At 50.0% G+C, this 17,891-nt stretch overlaps 2 protein-coding genes across 14 annotated transcripts in view; one reads left to right on the top strand and one right to left on the bottom strand.

Annotated features, from left to right (window-relative positions):
• The first annotated feature begins 1,612 nt into the window (after positions 1–1,612).
• Positions 1,613–10,840, top strand: TP53INP2 (tumor protein p53 inducible nuclear protein 2). 5 transcript variants are annotated; one of them, XM_032858835.1, is made up of 5 exons: positions 1,614–1,831; positions 2,669–2,778; positions 6,069–6,244; positions 6,635–6,923; positions 7,455–10,840. In XM_032858835.1, the coding sequence occupies exons 3-5, from the start codon at positions 6,121–6,123 to the stop codon at positions 7,708–7,710; spliced, it is 669 nt and encodes a 222-aa protein (XP_032714726.1). In that variant the 5' UTR covers positions 1,614–1,831; positions 2,669–2,778; positions 6,069–6,120; the 3' UTR covers positions 7,711–10,840. The 5 variants fall into 5 exon arrangements, with proteins under 5 accessions (XP_032714728.1, XP_032714726.1, XP_032714725.1 ...); XM_032858834.1 differs by lacking the exon at positions 1,614–1,831 and adding an exon at positions 2,021–2,153; XM_032858836.1 differs by lacking the exon at positions 1,614–1,831 and adding an exon at positions 2,031–2,091.
• Positions 10,841–11,923: 1,083 nt separating this feature from the next.
• Positions 11,924–17,891, bottom strand: part of NCOA6 (nuclear receptor coactivator 6) — a 100,804-nt gene continuing 94,836 nt past the window's right edge. For all 9 annotated transcript variants that reach the window (XM_032858833.1, XM_032858824.1, XM_032858826.1 and 6 more), the window contains one exon: positions 11,924–12,489. In XM_032858833.1, the coding sequence (XP_032714724.1) occupies positions 12,446–12,489 (44 nt within the window). In that variant the 3' untranslated portion in view covers positions 11,924–12,445. The remainder of the gene's footprint in view (positions 12,490–17,891) is intronic.

Raw genomic sequence — 17,891 nt, 5'->3', positions numbered from 1 at the left:
ATATGAAGCAAGCAGGAAGTAGGGGTAAAAAGCCAAGGCTCAGGGTTGCACAGGAGGAGGACACTTTGGGGACATCACTCCAAGGGCCAAAACACTGCTCTCTCCTCCCCTCCCCTACCCCAGAAGCCTCTGGGTATTATCTCCTGGCTCCTTCTCCTAGTTGCTAGGGCTAAGGAGTCCCTCTGGAGTTTGAGACTAGGCTGGGGCAGGATTTTATCACTAGAGCATGAAGCTCCCGCCTAGTTTACTCCCTGCCTCCTGCTGGGCCGGATGGGCACGCCCACCCGTGCTGCTCTACTGAGAGGGGACCCAGAACCCCTCGTCCTGGAGATCTGGAGGGAGTGTGTTTGTGGTCTCTCCTCAGGTTATTTCCCAGGGCTTTGGGAGAGGTGGGGTCTCCAATATGGGATTGGCACAGTTCTGAGGGTTGAGAGTTTGAAAGAATCTCTAGAAGCTTGGATATGCGTGGATATTTGATGGAAAAGGAAACTGAGGCCCACAGAGGAAATATGCCTTTGCTTGAGGCCACACAGCAAGTTTGGGGGCAATCAGGACTGGGCCTTAGTTTCCCTGGAGAGGCGGAGGTACTCTGGGGGTTAGATGCATGTAGAGAGTGAAGAGGTTGGGGCCAGGAACTATGGGTTCAGACCTTGGTTCTGCTATGTATTATAGCTTTGCAACCTGTAAGGAGTCAGGCTCTCTGTGTCCTCAACTGGAAAATGGGGATAATACTCACCTCTGTTGTTGTCGTGGAGATGAAAACACAAAGTGCTAGAGCAGGGTGCCTGGTGCTCAGTGTTTAGTCAACGTCAGGCAGCCGTCTGGCAGCCGGCAATGGTGAGTACAATGTTTGCTGGATGCATTATTGAAAATGATTCCTCAAAGTGACAGTGAGATGCGCGAGCCGAAGTTTCCCGGTGTGTAAATCGGAACAAATAAACCTTGTCTTGTCACTTTTCTGTCCAGTCCTGGTAGCAGTGTGGATTAAATAAAGTCTGAACGCTCTCTAGATGAGCTATTCAGACCAGGGAAATTCCTCTCCCAGTCCCGCTCGGCAAAATTGCCCGTCAGCCTCGCCAATTCCTCTACACTCCCGGGTGCTCCCCCGGAACCAGGGAAGGGGATGTCCTCCACCTCTCAAGCCTGCCCGGCTGAGGAAAAACAGAGTAGGAAAGCAGAGAATGTGTCGGGGTGAGACACAAGAGGGAGGGAGAGGAGGGAGGTGGTTGGTGGGGAGCATGGAGGTGCACGGACGTTGGTGTGGAGTTGACAAAAGGGTACGGACTGGGGGACAAGGATAGAGGATGCCGGTGAAAGGATACGGGGGACAGTGGGTACGGAGGGAATGAGAAAGATGGGGATCTCGTAGGGAGTGGGGGCTCTCCTCAGTAAGAGGTCCGTGGGTCGCCCTGTGGCAAGGAGTCGAAGCTCCTAGCAGTAGCCACCCCGGGAGGCCCCCCGAGGCTCGGAGTCGGGCTCCCGAGCAGGAGCCACTAGCCAGCGAATCGTGGAGGGGGTAGGGAGGGGGTATCCGCAGCCTGGGATTGGCCACCGCACCGCCGGCCGGTGACGCGAGGCGGGCGGGCCCCTTTGTGATGTCACAATCAGCTGTTTGAACGTTCCAATTTGTGCCGTGAGCCCAGCAGCGGCCGCACAGTCTCAAAGCCCCGCGGGCGAGCGCAGCAGCTGCGAGCTTCCGAGCCGGAGCCCCGCCGCCTCCCCGTCCAGCCCCCGCGATGCACCCCGGCCTGTGATCAGCGCCGACGCCGGGACGCGCCGCGGCACAACTACCTCAGAGCCCCCCCGCCCGCCGCACCGCCCCCTCCCCCAGGTGAGTCCCCACCGGCTTCGGCCCAGGGGGTCCTGCGTCCGGAGACACGCCCCGCGGTCCCAGCTCCCGGGTCTTTGTTTCCGCCCGCGGCCGCCGGACTGCATTCCTGGTTTCCCGATTGGCTGCCGCAGGCCGGTAGACCGTGACGTCTCCCTATTTGCATATGACATTGAGACGTCATCAAGGCCGCACCGCCCCCCGGCTCGGGTCGCTTATCCTCCCCTGACCCAGTAGGCGCTGGGTCGGGGCTGGGCCCACGGGTGAGGGACGCAGAAAGGCAGCAGGACCGGAGGGGCCTCTGCAGTTTCCTAGGCTAACCCAGGTGTTGGGGGCAGGCCTCCGATCCCAGACTTTCTCCTTGCCTTCGCGCGGCGCTGCTGGGTCTAGGCTGTGGGGGAGGGGGGGCGGTTCTCAAGAGTTCGGGGGCTCCAGCTCTAGGTCGTTGGGGCGGCGCCAGATAGCGGAATACTCTCTCTCCAGCTCCAAGCTCTGCACCCCCGGGGACAACCCTAACATCTCCCTCATCCCTGTTCTCTGCCAAGCTTTAGCTGATGTCACTCCCAGCCCCCAAACAAGGGGTCTTAGACTCCTTTTCATGGAAGGAGAAACTGAGGCCCAGAGAGGGGAAGTTGATTACCGCAGGTCCTGAAGCCAATTAGAGTCATGCCTACTGAGTGAATTACAAATACATCCGCCACGGCACATGCCTGGTTGGAACTCAGGACAAGTAACAAGTTACATATCCTCCTAACACTGGGCACTGACTCTACCTTAGGCTCAGTACCATCCGAATTCGATGGGGCTTTTAGGTCCCCTCATTCCTGGATCTTTTTCCAGGAGGTCTCTGGAGACAGGGTCCCCTTTTGTGGCCTTGACCCTCACTCTGTACCTTGGAGTCCCAGAGCCCAATAAAATCGCTGCCTCCCAGCTGTTTTGACCACAGAAAGGTGAGTCATTGGCTGCATCAGGGTGTCTCCACGGCTGACGTAGGGGTGGGATGGAGGGTGAAGGTTCCCTCTGTTTGGCCCTTTCTTACCTTCCCAACCCCCAGCATTGTCAGCTAAGAAGGACATGACCTGGCCTAGTGCTGGCGATGACGAGGCTTATGCTTCCCCTCTCTCTGCTGACAGAGAGGGGCAGGAGAAAAAAGTAGGAGAAGGAGAGCTTCTGGCTTTCCAAGTGGAGGGGCCCCAGAGCCTGGGCCAAGAGTCCCATCCCAGCCGGCTTTGCTAAAGGATGGGGTGGGGTAGAGATGGCTTGGAGCTCAAGTGCTATTCTGGGCACAGCTGCTGTAGTTATTAAAGGGAATGGTTCTCCCTGGAGCAGGGCTGGGAATGTGAGAATCAGGAAGCTGGCAAAGATGGGAAAGAAAATCCGGGAGGCTCCCCCCACTGTGGTCATGAGAGGGGGCGGGCACTGGGTGGCTGGTGCTGCTGTCATTCTTGGCTCTGTCACTTAACTGCTGTGTGACTTCAGGCAGGGAGCTTCCCCCTACCGGGCCGCCTTTACCTCGATCTGGGGATAATCAGAGGAGACCCACTGCAGGTTCTGCTGTACAGCGGGTGCTCTGGCAAATGCCTGGTGAATCTTGGTGTCAGGAACTCCAAGCCTTTTTACAACTGGACAGAGGGGTGCTGAGGTTAGCAGTGATTTGATTAAGTTCTGACTCCTCTCTGACCTTCCTAATCTCTCTTGCATCATTACATTTTGGGGCTTGTTTGCTGAGGCTTTCTTGACTGTGTATTCTCTGGACTGGATGTTTCATGCCCCAGGGCTCCACCTGCCTGGCCACCACCTACCTCTATGTCTTTGGATAGACTTATTTCCTTGGATTTTCAGGTTGTAAAATGGGCCAGGTGAATATGATGGGCCTGCAACAGCTCTCAACTTCCCTTTCATCTTCTCACTGAAGTGGTAGGTCGTTGCAAGGAGGGTGTGCCCCATCAAGGCTCCAATCTTCCCTTCCTTCAGGAGGGGCGGAACTTTCTGGATTTCTGGTAACTGAGTCACTAATTCTCTGTGGCTAACAGATGGGTGGGGATATGTGGCTTGTGCTGGGCAGACACTAGTTGGGGGGCCCAACCTTTTATAATCTCTGTAGGTCTCCCACCCACCCACCAGAGAAGCCAGCACCCAGGGAACACTTCCTTCTGGAGCCCAGTGTAGGTCTGCAAATGTGGAAAATACTCTGTTTATAGAGGTTGGATGATTCTGGTGGGAAGTGTGAAAACATACCCAAGGAGTGGGAGAGGTAGCAGCAAGCATAAGAATACCTCGGGTGGGGGACACCTGGGTGGCTCAGTCAGTTAAGCATCTGCCTTTGGCTCAGGTCATGATCCCAGGGTCCTGGCATCAAGTCCTATATCCGGCTCCTTGCTCAGTGGGGAGCCTGCTTCTCCCTCTCCCTGCTGCTGCTTGTGCTCTCTCTATCACAAATAAATTTAAAAAAATCTTAAAAAAAAAAAACAAACCCAAAACCTCAGGAGGGTTAGAAGTAAGTGTAGGATGCCTCCAAGGAATGGAAGGGTGGACATGCCCCCAGGGAGTTCTGCAGGAAGTGTGGAATCATCCCTAGAAGATGGTGACAAGTGTCTCAGTGGCAAAATGGTTGACCATCTTCAGGGGACAGATGTGGAGGCTCAAGTTTTGGGACACCCAGGGGACTCCCAAGCAGGCCTATTGCTAAGTAAGGTAGAGTGAAGTGGGGAGAAGGGCAGATCTCTAGCCGCTTCCTTGGTGTCTCCATTCCTGGAGCAGGGGTCTCCTTCCTCATTTTCATCCAAGGAAGGACTGATTTGAGGAGCTGGGTCCTGGTCCAATCCTCAGTGCTCATCCTTAAGGGCTCCTGAGGTCTGATAGGCCCTCCCTTCATCATCACCTCCCACTGACCTGCTGTTTCTCTGGGGCCAGCAACCTGATCTTCCTCCTAGCCAGGAATGCTGCCCTTGAGCAGGAGCTTAGGTATAGAGGGTGAGGCGGGGGAAGGCCCAAGGGAATAGGATCTTAGAACCTTGTCAGACAGACAGTGAGAGCTGTGGAATCACATGGTAGCAGTTCTGTGGGATTTCTGCCAGCTAACACTCTTCAGACCACATAGGCTCAAGTAGGTGCTCTTAATCTTTGGGGTCAAGGAGTGATGTTAGGAAATCAGGATGAAAACTTCTTCCCAGGGGCACCTGGGTGGCTCAGTAGTTAAGTGTCTGCCTTCAGCCCAAATTGTGGTCTCAGGGTCCTGGGATCAAGCCCTACATGGGGCTCTCTGTTCAGCCGGAAGCCTGCTTCTCCCACTCCCCCTGCTTGTGTTCCCTCTCTCACTGTGTCTCTTCTGTCAAATACATAAATTAAATCTTAAGAAAAAGAAAAAAGAAAAACTTCTTCCCAGAAAAATACTTTGGCCTCCAAATTAAAAATGCCTAATCTAGACCAATGTCTAATCCAGCAAAGGCAATGGAGTATAGTGGTTATGGGTGCTGCCTCTGGAATCTGACAGCATGGGTTTAAATCCAACCTCTGTGTCTTATTAGCTGTGAGACTTTGTGCAAGTTACCTTACCTCCTGGAGCCTCAGTTTCTTTACCTGTAAAAAAGTGATAATAGACCCACTTCCTAGAGTTGTTGTGAGAAATACCTGTGGTGATATAGGTAAAGTGTTTAGTACAATACCTAGCATGTGAATGTTAGCTATAGTATGACGATGATAATAAGTAATTGCAGTACTGGACAGTTTCTTCCTTGCTTAGAGAACTTTGAGGTCCAGCTTGGATGTCCAGCCCTCTGGAGACCTTTCCTGATAGAATCTGGTCATATATATCACTCCTTCCATGTCCCTAGAGGGGGCAATAATTTTAATAATAACTAGGAGATTAGTTTACTGAATGCTTACTCTGTGGCTGAGTATGGCTGGAAGCACTTTGTGCTTGGTTCATTTAATTCTTATTAGAGCCCAGAGGAGGATACTATTATTAGCTCATGGAATTCCTGTAAGGGCCCAAAGGAAGGTATTTTATCACTGACATTTGAAGATGAGAAAACTAAAGCACAGAGAAGTTAAATAACTTAATAAGATCACACAGAAAACAGAAAAAGCCTGAAAGCAGACGGACTTACCAGAACATGCACACACTGCAGAGCTTCCCCACAAATTCCTTGCACTGGGTGGGATCCCTAGTGGAGCTGGGAGTCTGGGGTACTCGACTAAAGTCAGTGGGGGCTCTTGACTGCTTCTGTGCACCTCCCAGGTTTCTACACTGCCAGAGGACACCCCGGCCTGAGGCCGTTTCATCCTAGGCCATGTTCCAGCGCCTCACCAGCCTCTTCTTCAGTACTCCCCCTCCCCCCGAGGACCCCGAATGCCCCCGAGCCTTCGTCTCCGAAGAAGATGAAGTGGACGGCTGGCTCATCATAGACCTGCCGGGTGAGGCCTGGGTCAGGACTCTGATTCCTGGGCCTGTGGCAGGCGGCCGAGCTGCGGAGGGGAGGGGAGCTGCTAAGGGACTGGGGAATTCCCCTGGCCTACTGGGCAAATGGGGTCTAGACAGTGACACTGAAGGCAGGGGAACAGGGCCCCATCCCATGCCAAGCCCAGGCGGTCTCCTGGCAGCGCAGCGTTGGGGCCCACACCTCACGTGCCCTAGGGCAGATGGTCGAGACTCCTGGCCCGTGGGTGCCCCGTGGGCGCGGCGGGCGGGGCTGCGGGTCTGACTAACGATGCCCTTTCTCTCCCCGCCCCACTGTGTCCGGTGTGTGTGTGTCCCTCCCCGCTGCGCCCCCTCCTCCGCATGGCTCCCCCTCCCGCGCCCCGTAGACAGCTACGCGGCTCCACCCAGCCCCGGGGCCACCGCTGCCCCCGCAGGCCGCCCCCCACCCGCGCCCTCCTTGATGGACGAGAGCTGGTTTGTTACCCCTCCCGCCTGTTTTACTGCAGAGGGGCCCGGACTCGGGCCCGCCCGCCTCCAGAGCAGCCCCCTGGAGGATCTCCTCATCGAGCACCCCAGCATGTCCGTTTACGTCACCGGCAGCACCATAGTGCTGGAGCCTGGGCCCCCTTCCCCGCACCCCGATGCTGCCCTGCCTGACGGCGACCTTAGCGAAGGGTGAGCGGGCCGGGGACATGGCCTGGAGACCTAGAGACTGGGGAGTAAGCCCAGGAGCCCGCCCCGACGGAAGGGGTGGAGCCTTTAGAGGCGTGTCTTCGGGGCCGGGGGCGGGGACAAGGCTCGGAGCGGGCCTGAGGGTGAAAGGGCGGAGCCTTAAGAGGGGGCGACGCCTAGCTTCGTGGCCCGGGCGGGGCCTGGTAGAGACAGAGCTCGGAGGCTTGGGGCGGGTTTCGCCGAGGGGTCAGGCGGAGCGCCAAAGGGGTGGGGCTTTCAGAGGCTGGCACGGAAGGTTAGAACCGAATTGGAAGTGGGGCCGAGCCTTCCCTGGAGTCCGGTTTACCTGTCAAGGGGGTTAGAATCGAGGAGGCATCTCCAGGTTGGCTCGGAAGAAGGGCGGGGCCACAAGCCCACAGGAAGGGCACTGGGCGCCCTGCTAAGAGCAGGGACAGCATTGCGCCAGAGCCAGTGTTGCGGGGACTGGGTGGGCGGAGTGTCCGGCCCTGACCGAGCCCTGCTCTGTCCCCGCAGGGAGTTGGCGCCCGCCCGCCGCGAGCCCCGGGCCCTGCACCACGCCGCCGCCGCCCCTCTGCCGGCGCGGGCTGCACTGCTGGAGAAGGCGGGCCAGGCGCGGCGGCTGCAGCGGGCCCGGCAGCGGGCCGAGCGCCACGCGCTGAGCGCCAAGGTGGTGCAGCGGCAGAACCGCGCCCGCGAGAGCCGTTCGCGCCGGCCCAAGCACCAGGGCAGCTTCGTCTACCAGCCGTGCCAGCGCCAGTTCAACTACTGAGGGTCCTCCGGCCGAGCCACAGATCCCTCGCCGACTCCCGACCCCTGTCGGGCCCCTCTGCCGCAGCCAGTGTGTTGCTCGAGGAGCGCCCGCAGCCCACCTGGGTTGGACACTACAACCTCCCTCCTCCTCAAGTGAGGTGGGGTGCTAGCCCCTCTCCCCTCACCTCGATTTTCCCACCTCTGATCCGACTCTGAACCCCCTCCTGTCCTTCACCCTACGACCCCATACCTGGCATCTAATCCTCCATGTCCTTCCCCCTTGACACTCCATCTTTCCTTCCTTCTCTGGTCCCTGTCCCCATCTCTGCCTTGACATTCCCCTCATCCTTGCCCTCCTGTCCTGTACCTCTGGCCCACTCCTCCTTCCGCTAGCCTCTTCTCCCACATCTAGCTCTTTAACCCGCCTTCAAGTCCCACTTTACAAGCCTCACCCTATCTCATGTTTGGCACTATGCTCACTCCTGCTCCCTTATTCATTCCCAGTAATTCCCTCCCAAATGGATGGGGGAGTGGACGCTGAGACCAAAGGGTTCTGCCTTTAGTCTCCTCCTTCCCTCTCCCCTTGGAGTTTTTTAGGCCGGGAAAGGTAAAGTATGTGGAACAGGACTGTGAGATGTGAGTTAGAGGGAGAAGGTGGAGGGAACTGAGGGAAAGAGGCAGCCTACTGGAAATGTAGACAGGACATACAGGCTAAGAAGCTGTAGGGAGCAGGGCACTGCACCATGGGAACTGGCACTGTGCTTGCTCAGAGAGGCCAAGCCCTCCTCTTGGGTTTGAGCCTGAAGTCTGCCCCCACTTCCTTTGCCTAGAATCCCACTTCCCAAATCTCTTCCAGAAATCCACCCCTCTGCACTCCCCTGAGTCTGAAGGGCTTAGTATCTTGTTGCCCTACCCTCAACATGTCACCCCAGGAATAGAGGCAGGGCAAGGCCTTGCCATCCTGACCATCTGTTCACATGCCCAAGGTGCTAGAACTAGTTTAGGAGACATGCAAGCCAGAGGGCTTCTAGGCAGGGAAAGTGCACACCCCAGAGTAAGAAAGCAGAACGATACTGGGGAGGACAAGCTGTGGGGTGAAGCCATCCCAAGACTAACAGCTCAGCCTTCATGTTGCCTCTGGCTTTGTATTTCACACTCTACCTAGGATGACTAATAAAAACACTCCTGGGTAGGAAGCCAGGAGCCCCACTGGCCCAACCCCCAAATAGCTCCTATCCAGGGTTGGGGCCTCTGGGGAGCCTCTCATTTCCTCCCCCAGGGCTCTTCCTTTCTAGTCTGATGGGGAGAAATTGTTGCCCTATGGTTCCCCTTGCCCTCTCCTCCAGTTAAGTAGCTGGAGGAGGGAACCTGGGTGAGAATTCCTGGGTGAGACAAGAGGGGACACAGGCAGACAGTGTTGCCCTTCTTGTGGCGGGAGTGAATTTTGGGCTCAGACACCAGCAACAGCTTCTTGGGATACCCCGAGTTGCTTCCCTTTTCCTCTAACTGTCCTCTTCTAGTGTGTGCTCTTTCTCCCTTGAAACTTTTAAGATTTCCTGTTACATACTAACATCGGTCTTCCCCCTCACTCCAATTCCAGGTTTCTTGGCCTCACCGCCAAGCTGAGGCTTGGTCGGAAAACTGCGATCCCATGAGGGTTGAGGTAGTTGCCTCCCTGATCCTATAGCCCCAAGCCTCAGGTTGGGTATATGGATAAAGGAGCGGGGTAGCCCCATGGTTGCTGGGATGGGGACAGAGGAAGTTCCTGTTGGGGTCTCCTATTAAAGGGAGTAAACCAAATCTATAGTAAAGGCAGATCAAAGTCCCTACACCAGTCCACTAGTGTCCCAGTAGTAGATAACCTTGCTCCTCTGGCTAAGGTTCTCCTGCAGTTACAGCCTGGTTGGTTTTATTCTTCCAGCTACCCCGTGGTCCCTTCACAGCCAGTTAGGGTCTTCAGCACTTCTGAGAGCTGAACCTCCCTCCCACTCTTCCTGCCTACTCCTCTGCTGCCAGCTGGGGCATAGGCTCAGTCCTGGGCAGTCCCCATGATCCTTCTGGGAAGGGTGGGGGGAGAGTGAGTTATAAGGCATTTGGTTCAAATTTCAAAAGGCCCCTCCCTTACATGTATTTCTGGAGGCACCTGTAGTTCTAGAACCCTGCAATCTCACCACCTGGCTGGTTGTAAGGCTCATGTGTTTTTGTACTTTCCTATAGATTCCGTAGCATTTGAGTGTATAGATTTCTAAGAACCAATCTACTCAGTCTCCTGCTAGTCTGACTCCTGAAGCAACAGACCTCGTCATACTGTATTGACTGTGTATGTGCCTTTCACCTTGAGCATGCTTCAGGATTTTCTTTTTTTTTAAACCACAGAACTTGAATACATGAGGGAACCTGAATTCACAAAGTCCTATGCAACCTTAGACAGGAGGGGGTGAGAGAGTCTGTCTTGACTGATGTTTTCAGAGACTGTGGAGTAGTTTGTATTAATTGATGTCAATATTACCAGCACTTTGCCAAAACTGAGAATGTCAGAGGGACCCCTGTTTCTAGAGTGAGACCCAAGACATCAAAGGGCGACTTACAGTAATTCCCCAATATGTCTGTGTGCTCCCTTCAAGCTGGCTGTCACTTTCCAGCTTTTGCCAGTTTGGCCCCAACAGGGTACCAAGTGTGTATGAATGCAGTTTGCTGCTGTTTTGGGGTATGCCTGCTCCCTGACCCCCACCTGGAACCCTGATCAATTTGTTCTGACCTATAATGTCTTAGGTGCAACAGGGACCCCACTAGAGCTCTTGGATGTCTTCTCAGATCCATGTGGCTTTATGTGAGGGGACTGAATGCAGACACACCGGAGCCCCTTGTATCTTCCCTCTTGCCCTGCCACCTAGTTCCACATGGAACCAACAAGCTGAGTGTATCCCTCTTAGGTGTTTTGTGTTGAGACTGACTGAAATGAGAAGACTGTGGTTGACCATGTTGTGACATGTTGACAGACTCAAGGACATAACCACCTCAATCCGGTCATGTGGCATGCCTGTGTATGTGTATAACAGGATTCTGATTGTTAGGATTTAATGTTATTCCTCTATGGGAGAAAAAAAATTAATATAAAGAAAAACAAATAAAAATCTATTTAAAGCACATTATGCTTTCTGTCTGAATAGAGCTAACATAGAAGAAGCACTTTGCAATCTCAAGCATAGTATTGGCACAGGGATCTAGGCTGGCTTTGGTTCTGCTTGTGTGTCATACAGACACGGAAAGAACAGGGAAGACAGGCTTGTTGGGAATAGAGCCAGACAATTGTGGGGTCTGACTCGTCAATAACTACTTTTAGAGGATCCTCATAACCCAAGACATAGGTAAAGACAGCTGAAACAGAGATGAGAATGAGAGCATGACAGAGGCACTTACTGATCCTTTTGGTCTCAGGTATTGGGTTCTGGCAAGGTCAAGAAGACCCTGCAAGGGAAGGGACGGACTCTGTGTCTAGGTATAGAAGATACAGCTGAGGCTGAGGCCGAGACCAAGACAAGGACAGAGCCCCAAGCATCAGAGTCTCCTGAAGGTTGGGAGTAGGGTGGGGGCAGAAGCAGCAGGTTTAGAGACTATAATTTTTAGGTAGGAATTGAGCAAGGAAAGGGGAAAACCCAGGCATGTTGATGAGAAACCAGCCCCAAAGCCTGATACAGATGAGAAATAGCGTACCCAAAAGGTAGAAAGTGGTGGGCATCTTTGAAGTATATAAAGTATGTAACACAAAATGACCACTTTTATGTGGGAACTGCCTGATCTAACCATAGAATTGGACTGAGAGTGGAAAGCTGACCTAAAGTGGGCAAGATACTTGATGCTGTTACAAAGAACCTGGCTGGTCAGTCTGGGCTTATCTCTCGAATGGAGAAGACTGTTAACATTTTGTGCACAGAGAATCAGATGTACAAGGTGGAGACAAAGTACATCTGGGTTACTGATGGCTTCCTGTCCCTAGAAAATCCTGAGTGGTCTTTGATCCCAAGTTGACTCTGTTATTTGCAACCAAAACAAATTTGACCAACATTTATCAAAGTGCCAGGTACAGTGCTGAAAGGGCTAGTTTCTTCAAAGCAGGTATAGTAAGGACAAGGTGGGATTCTAATCTACAAAGAAGGCTGATCCTATTCATCTATGGTCTAAAGAAAGAGCATGCTCACCCAATAATCCCTTACCAATAACATACATTTATGTTCTAAGACAATGACATTTATTTAACACATTCAGTATTTCACATTGTACAAACCCTTAGATTCTCTTTATTCACTGGTCCATTTCTACAACAAATACATCCAAAACACTATATAATAAAATTATTTACAACATTTCCAAATGAAAAGATTCCTTTAGCTCCCACTACTGCTATTCACACACATAACTTCCACAGCACAATACATCATTAGAATATCTAAAAATGCTCACCCTGTACTCTAGGCTGCTTAGGAAATATGAAAACTAATAACATAATCGCATTAGCTCCTCTCAATACATGGCAACATTTTAGAAACCTTGAACTTCATCTTGTAACACCAAAAGGGTTCAACAACTCTGCTTACCCCATTGCACTTTACAAAACAGGTTCCAAGGACTAGGAAAAGGGCCACATTATTAAAATGACTAGCTGTACAGAAATGGATTTTAAAAAGTCACAGCTCAAAATTGCTTTTTGTAAAATTCACACACATTTACAAGGATCAAGTCGCCGTCCAGCTTGTTTACTTGGATTTTCTCCGCTTGGATTGCACCGCATTGGTTATGTCTGTGGGGGGAAGGAAGGACACGCTCAGTTGAGACAACTCTTTACGGCAGTGATGTTTTAGGCAGTCCACAAGAAGCAGGGCTGGCCTAACTGGGGCCCTGCTGGACTCTGAATAAATCAAAGGGCCTCAAAAGGAGCACTCAGTGCGGAGAGGGTCTCAGACTTCTATGGAAATAGGGCCTGGCTCTGTATACTAGGGCCTGGCAATTGGGGAAGTCTGATACAGGTGATGGGAGATGAAGCACACATACCCAGTTGGAAAAAGTGGTAGGGTAGGGAGAGCATCTTGAGCTGGGCAATTAACCCTACAACCTCCATCACCAGTTCTTATCACCCAGTGAAATGACAGAGAGATGGAGTACTTTTGTGAGAAATCAATGAGTCTTGCTACAGGTAAGTGAGTAAATTGTGCCAGAGTGCAAAAAAAATGGCTGGACCTTTTGGAATCAAGCCATCGTTTTGCAGTAAGCAACTCTTTTTGCCTTACTATTGTCAAGCCTCTAAATAACACGACCATGACCTATGGTTAACAAGTATCTATCATGGCCTACCCAGGAATATCAAGGCTTTGGATACATATAGGCATAGAAACAATTCAGAGCAAGCCACAGCCTGCTCTGAGCCCAGGTGAGCCTGTGGGCTTCATGGAAGAGGTGGGGAACTGAGTAACTTATACGCAGAATAACAGTGGCATAAATGGAACAAGTGTGTTTTAATTCCTTTACTTCCTCTTAGCATAGTGTCTTCAATCAACTCAATCTTTTTCTGTATTTAAACCATGTTTTCACATGGGGCACCTGGGTGGTGCAGTCAGTTGAGCATCTGATTCTTGGTTTTGGCTCAGGTCATGATCTTGGGGTCTTAAGACAGAGCCCCGTGTCTGGCTCCACATTAGGCATGGGGTCTGCTTGAGTTTCTCTCTCCCTCCCCCTCTGCCTCTCTGCCCCCCTGTACTCTCTCTCTAAAAGAAATAAACCCTGAAAATGAAAACCTTCCTCACAAAAGTCTTCTATAGCAGGGTACAGTGAATAGCTTGCAGCTCTCCAAATGTAAACATTTCTCTAAAATCTTCTATTGATCTTGGAACGCCTAGGTGTCTCTGTCAGTTAAGTGTCTTCCTTTGGCTTGGGTCATGATCCCAGGGTCTTGGGATCAAGATCTGAATCAGGCTCCTTGCTTGGCAGGAAGTTTGCTCCCCCCCTCCGCCCATCTACTTCTCCCCTGTCTGTACTCTCTCTTACTCTGACAAATAAAATCTTTAAACAAAAAATGTTCTATTGATGTTAAAAATTCACTCTCATTCTTCAAGCTGCTCCACAGATCTTTTGGCTTTAATAAGAAATCAAAGTTTTAAAATTACTTCCTGTCAGAGAGAAAATATTTTCTAACACGGTAATATGTAAGATGAATCAGTTTTATTGGTTTCTGGAAACAAGGCTAAATTTTCTGATGCTGCATTTTAGGTTCAGTGTTCTAAGCGATCTTTCTTTTCTCTTTTGTATCATATTTTGAAAGTCCAAACGTACGATGTAGAAGCAAAAAGCAAAAATGTTACTATTAGCTATACTAATTGCTAAGAAGGTCTCAATGACTTCCAAGAAGTGACCAGTGCAATATTTTTGGGCTTCTATTGGTATAAATTTCAGTATGTATATCTTCTTGCTGGAAGGTCATGTTGCTTGTGCCATGTGGTAAAGGAATCAGTCACTCTCTGATTTATTCCTTAGTCTTTTGCTAATCAGATGACAGTCTAACAGCATGTCGATAAAGGTGTTCTTTAATTCCGTATAAATCAAGAGTTTCACACACCCCAAAGTTCCCTATGATCAACTCGCTAGTCCAACTCTCAAGTTTCATTTTCACTGTAGTAAATTTATCATTTGAGTAAAAATATATAGAGTTATGTCTTTTTTTTTTTTTTTTTAAAGTAGGCTCCATACCCAGTAGAGAGCCCAATGCAGGGCTTGAACTCACAACCCTGAGATCAAGATCTGAGCTGAGACCAAGAGTAGGAACTCAGCCAACTGAGCCACACAGGGGCCTCTACACAATTTTGTCTTGAGTGTTCATCTTTAGAGAGTATCTGTTAATTAGGCCGACTTTGGGAGCTTCTTCTTTGTTGTGATATGAAGGATGGAGTGCTGTGTCTGAGAAACACCTCTGTGGCTGGGAAAATAGGTGAGAAGGGGGAGGGTGGAGAAGTAACCTCAGGCTCTCCCTCCCCCTCCTCTTTGCTTGCTTTCTCCCATCTGTCACTGCTTCATAGCACCGGATGATCTGGCAGACTGACTACGCTTCTGCGGACCAGTCAATGAGTGGGACCACGAGTAAACAAGTGATTTGTGTTAGAAACTCCAGAAAAGGGCGCCTGGGTGGCTCAGTTGGTTAGGCGACTGCTTTCAGCTCAGGTCATGATCCGGGAGTCCTGGGATCGATTCGCGTCCCGCATCGGGCTCCCAGCTCCATGGGGAGTCTGCTTCCCTTCCTCTCTCTCTGCCTGCCTCTCTGCCTACTTGTGATCTCTGTCAAATAAATAAATAAACTCTTAAAAAAAAAAAAAAGAATTGGGTCAGTAACAGTCTTTCAGATGGCTGTCCATACATATCCTTGGATAACATTTACATTATAATTTGATATGGGCATTTTCTCCCCCTGATTGCCTCATTTTGACTCTAAGTAAATTTGGCCAAACCTATAGTACAAGGGTCTACTAAATCTTCTGTTATTTGGTGTTTACCTTTACCTTTCAAGGAGTTTTAGAAAATGACCTTGGCCTTGCTCACTTCATTATGTTTTTTACTGTACTACTTCTAGCCAAGATTTCTATTTTTTGCAAAAAAAAAAAAATTTCTGGACATCTTTCAAAATTTTCATGGCTGGTTTCTGAACGATGATGCTATAAGAGTATAGTCTGAGGTAGTTACTGCTCAGGGTTTTCTCCCATATCATGCTTATTTGTATTTCCATAGTAACACTTCCATTTTAAGAATGTCTGTTTTTTTAGATCATTGCTTCTCATGTCACAGGCTGAGCGTACGGTAGGGCTATCACCCCACTTTGCTGTCAGAGGCATCTTAAGGCACTCCAGGGATACCCACTGCTGCTCTGCTCTGCTATAGGTTGCTCCGAACTTCCTTCATATTAGCATATTTTCCCTGGTTTCAAACTTGGGCACTGAACCCCAATTTTAACTACTGATCTTTTTTCCCAGTTGAAAATATAACCTAATACCTATCATAAACAGAAGAGTAAAAGAATGATAAGGGAAGTGAGACAAACCATTTCTGTTAATAGGGAACACATCATATCAGGAAGTAGAACTACTCATTTGCATTTTTATAACAACACACCTGATTAAGTCCAGTTTTAAAAAGATGCTCACTGATTGGTGGGAGCCACTTTTTGTGTCTGTAATTAAAAGGGGGTAGGGGGAACCCAACAACCAAAACCAAAACAACAGAGAATGACCTATCAACCATGTGGGTCTCCCTGGACTTGCACAGAAATAATCTGTCCCACCTGCTCCAATTTGGCAGTATAGTAGGCCTTGGCCAGCATGACGTAAGCAAACTCTGTTCTCACAGCAGGAGCATGGTTAATGTCACTGGTTCTCTGACAATACAAATGTACCAATACTTTTCATTAAAAACTGTTCATATTTCTCTGCTTTCAAGATGCTCTGATTTTGTCTGTGCATATATAACCCAAACTGTATGAACACAAAAAAGCAAACCTTTTTCTCGCCTCAAAACTTTAAGAAGTATTGATGCTGCAGAAAGATGTTTAGGTACCCAGCACTACTATGTCTCCAAATTTGATTTGCGTAGATTTTGGAAATCACCTTGATATTTTATGATCACTCCCTGGTATGGGTTCAAATATGATCACAAAAATTTATTTTATGACCGGTTTAGAGTTCTGGATACAGCATAGCATATTGCATAGCAAATAATAATATTTATTCTTTAATCTGGATCCAAGAGCTCTAACACTTAAAAATCAGAACAGCTATAGCACTCATTTTGGATTTAAAAGGTAACTTACTCTAAGAGTTAAGAACTGATAGCCTGAGGGCTTGAGGCTGATATGGAGATCTGTACATGACTATGATTCCTGGGGTTTGGGGAAAGCTCTGACATCCTTTCAGGAGACACTTACCTGGCCCCAAGCAAAATCACAAAGCTTTCAAGTCATTAGGGCTTTGCCTAAGCCACTTGTTAAGCCTCAGAGCAGGGATGGGGCAGGTATTACAACATGACCACCACCACCAAGGGTCAATGTCCAGTTTAACTGTACAAGCCTATTCCCCACCCCTTTCTAAAACAGGTTTCAGCTTTCCATCTTTCCTTGGCTGGCAGTTCCCTACAGACTGGTTCTAATTTGGGCATCTCTTCTTAACTGTCCCAGCTACTCCTGTGATTAATTCTTCCTGGTGTACTGTAAATGACCCCCTTATTACCTTGAGGGTCTGGGCTCAGGTGAAGTTTCCAAAAATCTGGTATGTGACTTCTCTAAAGACCAACACTTGTTTCCTGCCCACCCCCCACTTGTTTCCTGCATTAAAGGTAATTACACACCATATTCTATAGCCTAGAAGACCTTGATTCTTTGGGAAGGTGAAAGGCCAAAAGAATACACAGAATTGAGGGGAAGCAGATTTTCCCACAGAACTCCAGGAATCTTCCCTTTGGTGGTCTAAATTTAGTATTCAATATATTGAAAGGAGTGCTTCTAAACAAATCTCTGCCTTGGAGAGGATTCCCAGGGAGAATAAAGAAAGTAGCTGGTTCCTTTTCTGCATTAAAGTGGGGATACCTAAGAGGACCCTGCCTGTGGTTTATACAGGATGCCTGAAAAGGAAAGGAGAGCCTTCCTCCTCTCTGATGGGCTGAGATAAGGTAACTTCTACACCTCTACCTATATGTGATCTGTGCACCTATGGCCTACTTCCAGGGGCTCTTGTGAGGATTCGTGAAATTCTCGCCCAGAAGCACAACCTGCCAACGACAGCTGAGTTCCCGGGTCAGTGTCTGGTGTTGGTGCACAGAACCTGCCCTCATCTTCAGGATGGCATCCCAATAGTACTTGACTGTTTCTCAGCACCCCTGCTGATATCAGGCACTTGGCCAGGATCCCAGCTCTTGCCTAATGTGAGCTACTTAAGCTCAGCACACTTCCTGAGGAGATGAAGTATCATACCCTTCCTCAGATCTGGGCCTTTGCACATGCTGTTCCTTTTGCCTAGAATATTTCATTCAACTCCCATAGCCTGCATAATGCCTCCTCATTCTTCAGCTCTCAGATTAAACATCATTTTCTCCAGAAAGCCTTCTCTGATTTGGCAGAGGAGCATAGCATCCCAGCTATATGCTCCTACAGTACCATGTAACTTTGCTATCACA

The sequence above is a fragment of the Lontra canadensis genome, unplaced genomic scaffold (assembly GCF_010015895.1).
Source record: "Lontra canadensis isolate GAN:19392208 unplaced genomic scaffold, GSC_riverotter_1.0 scaffold16, whole genome shotgun sequence".
NCBI lineage: Eukaryota > Metazoa > Chordata > Mammalia > Carnivora > Mustelidae > Lontra > Lontra canadensis.
Note: the sequence above shows the minus strand (reverse complement) of the source record. Positions and strands in the feature narration are given on the sequence as shown.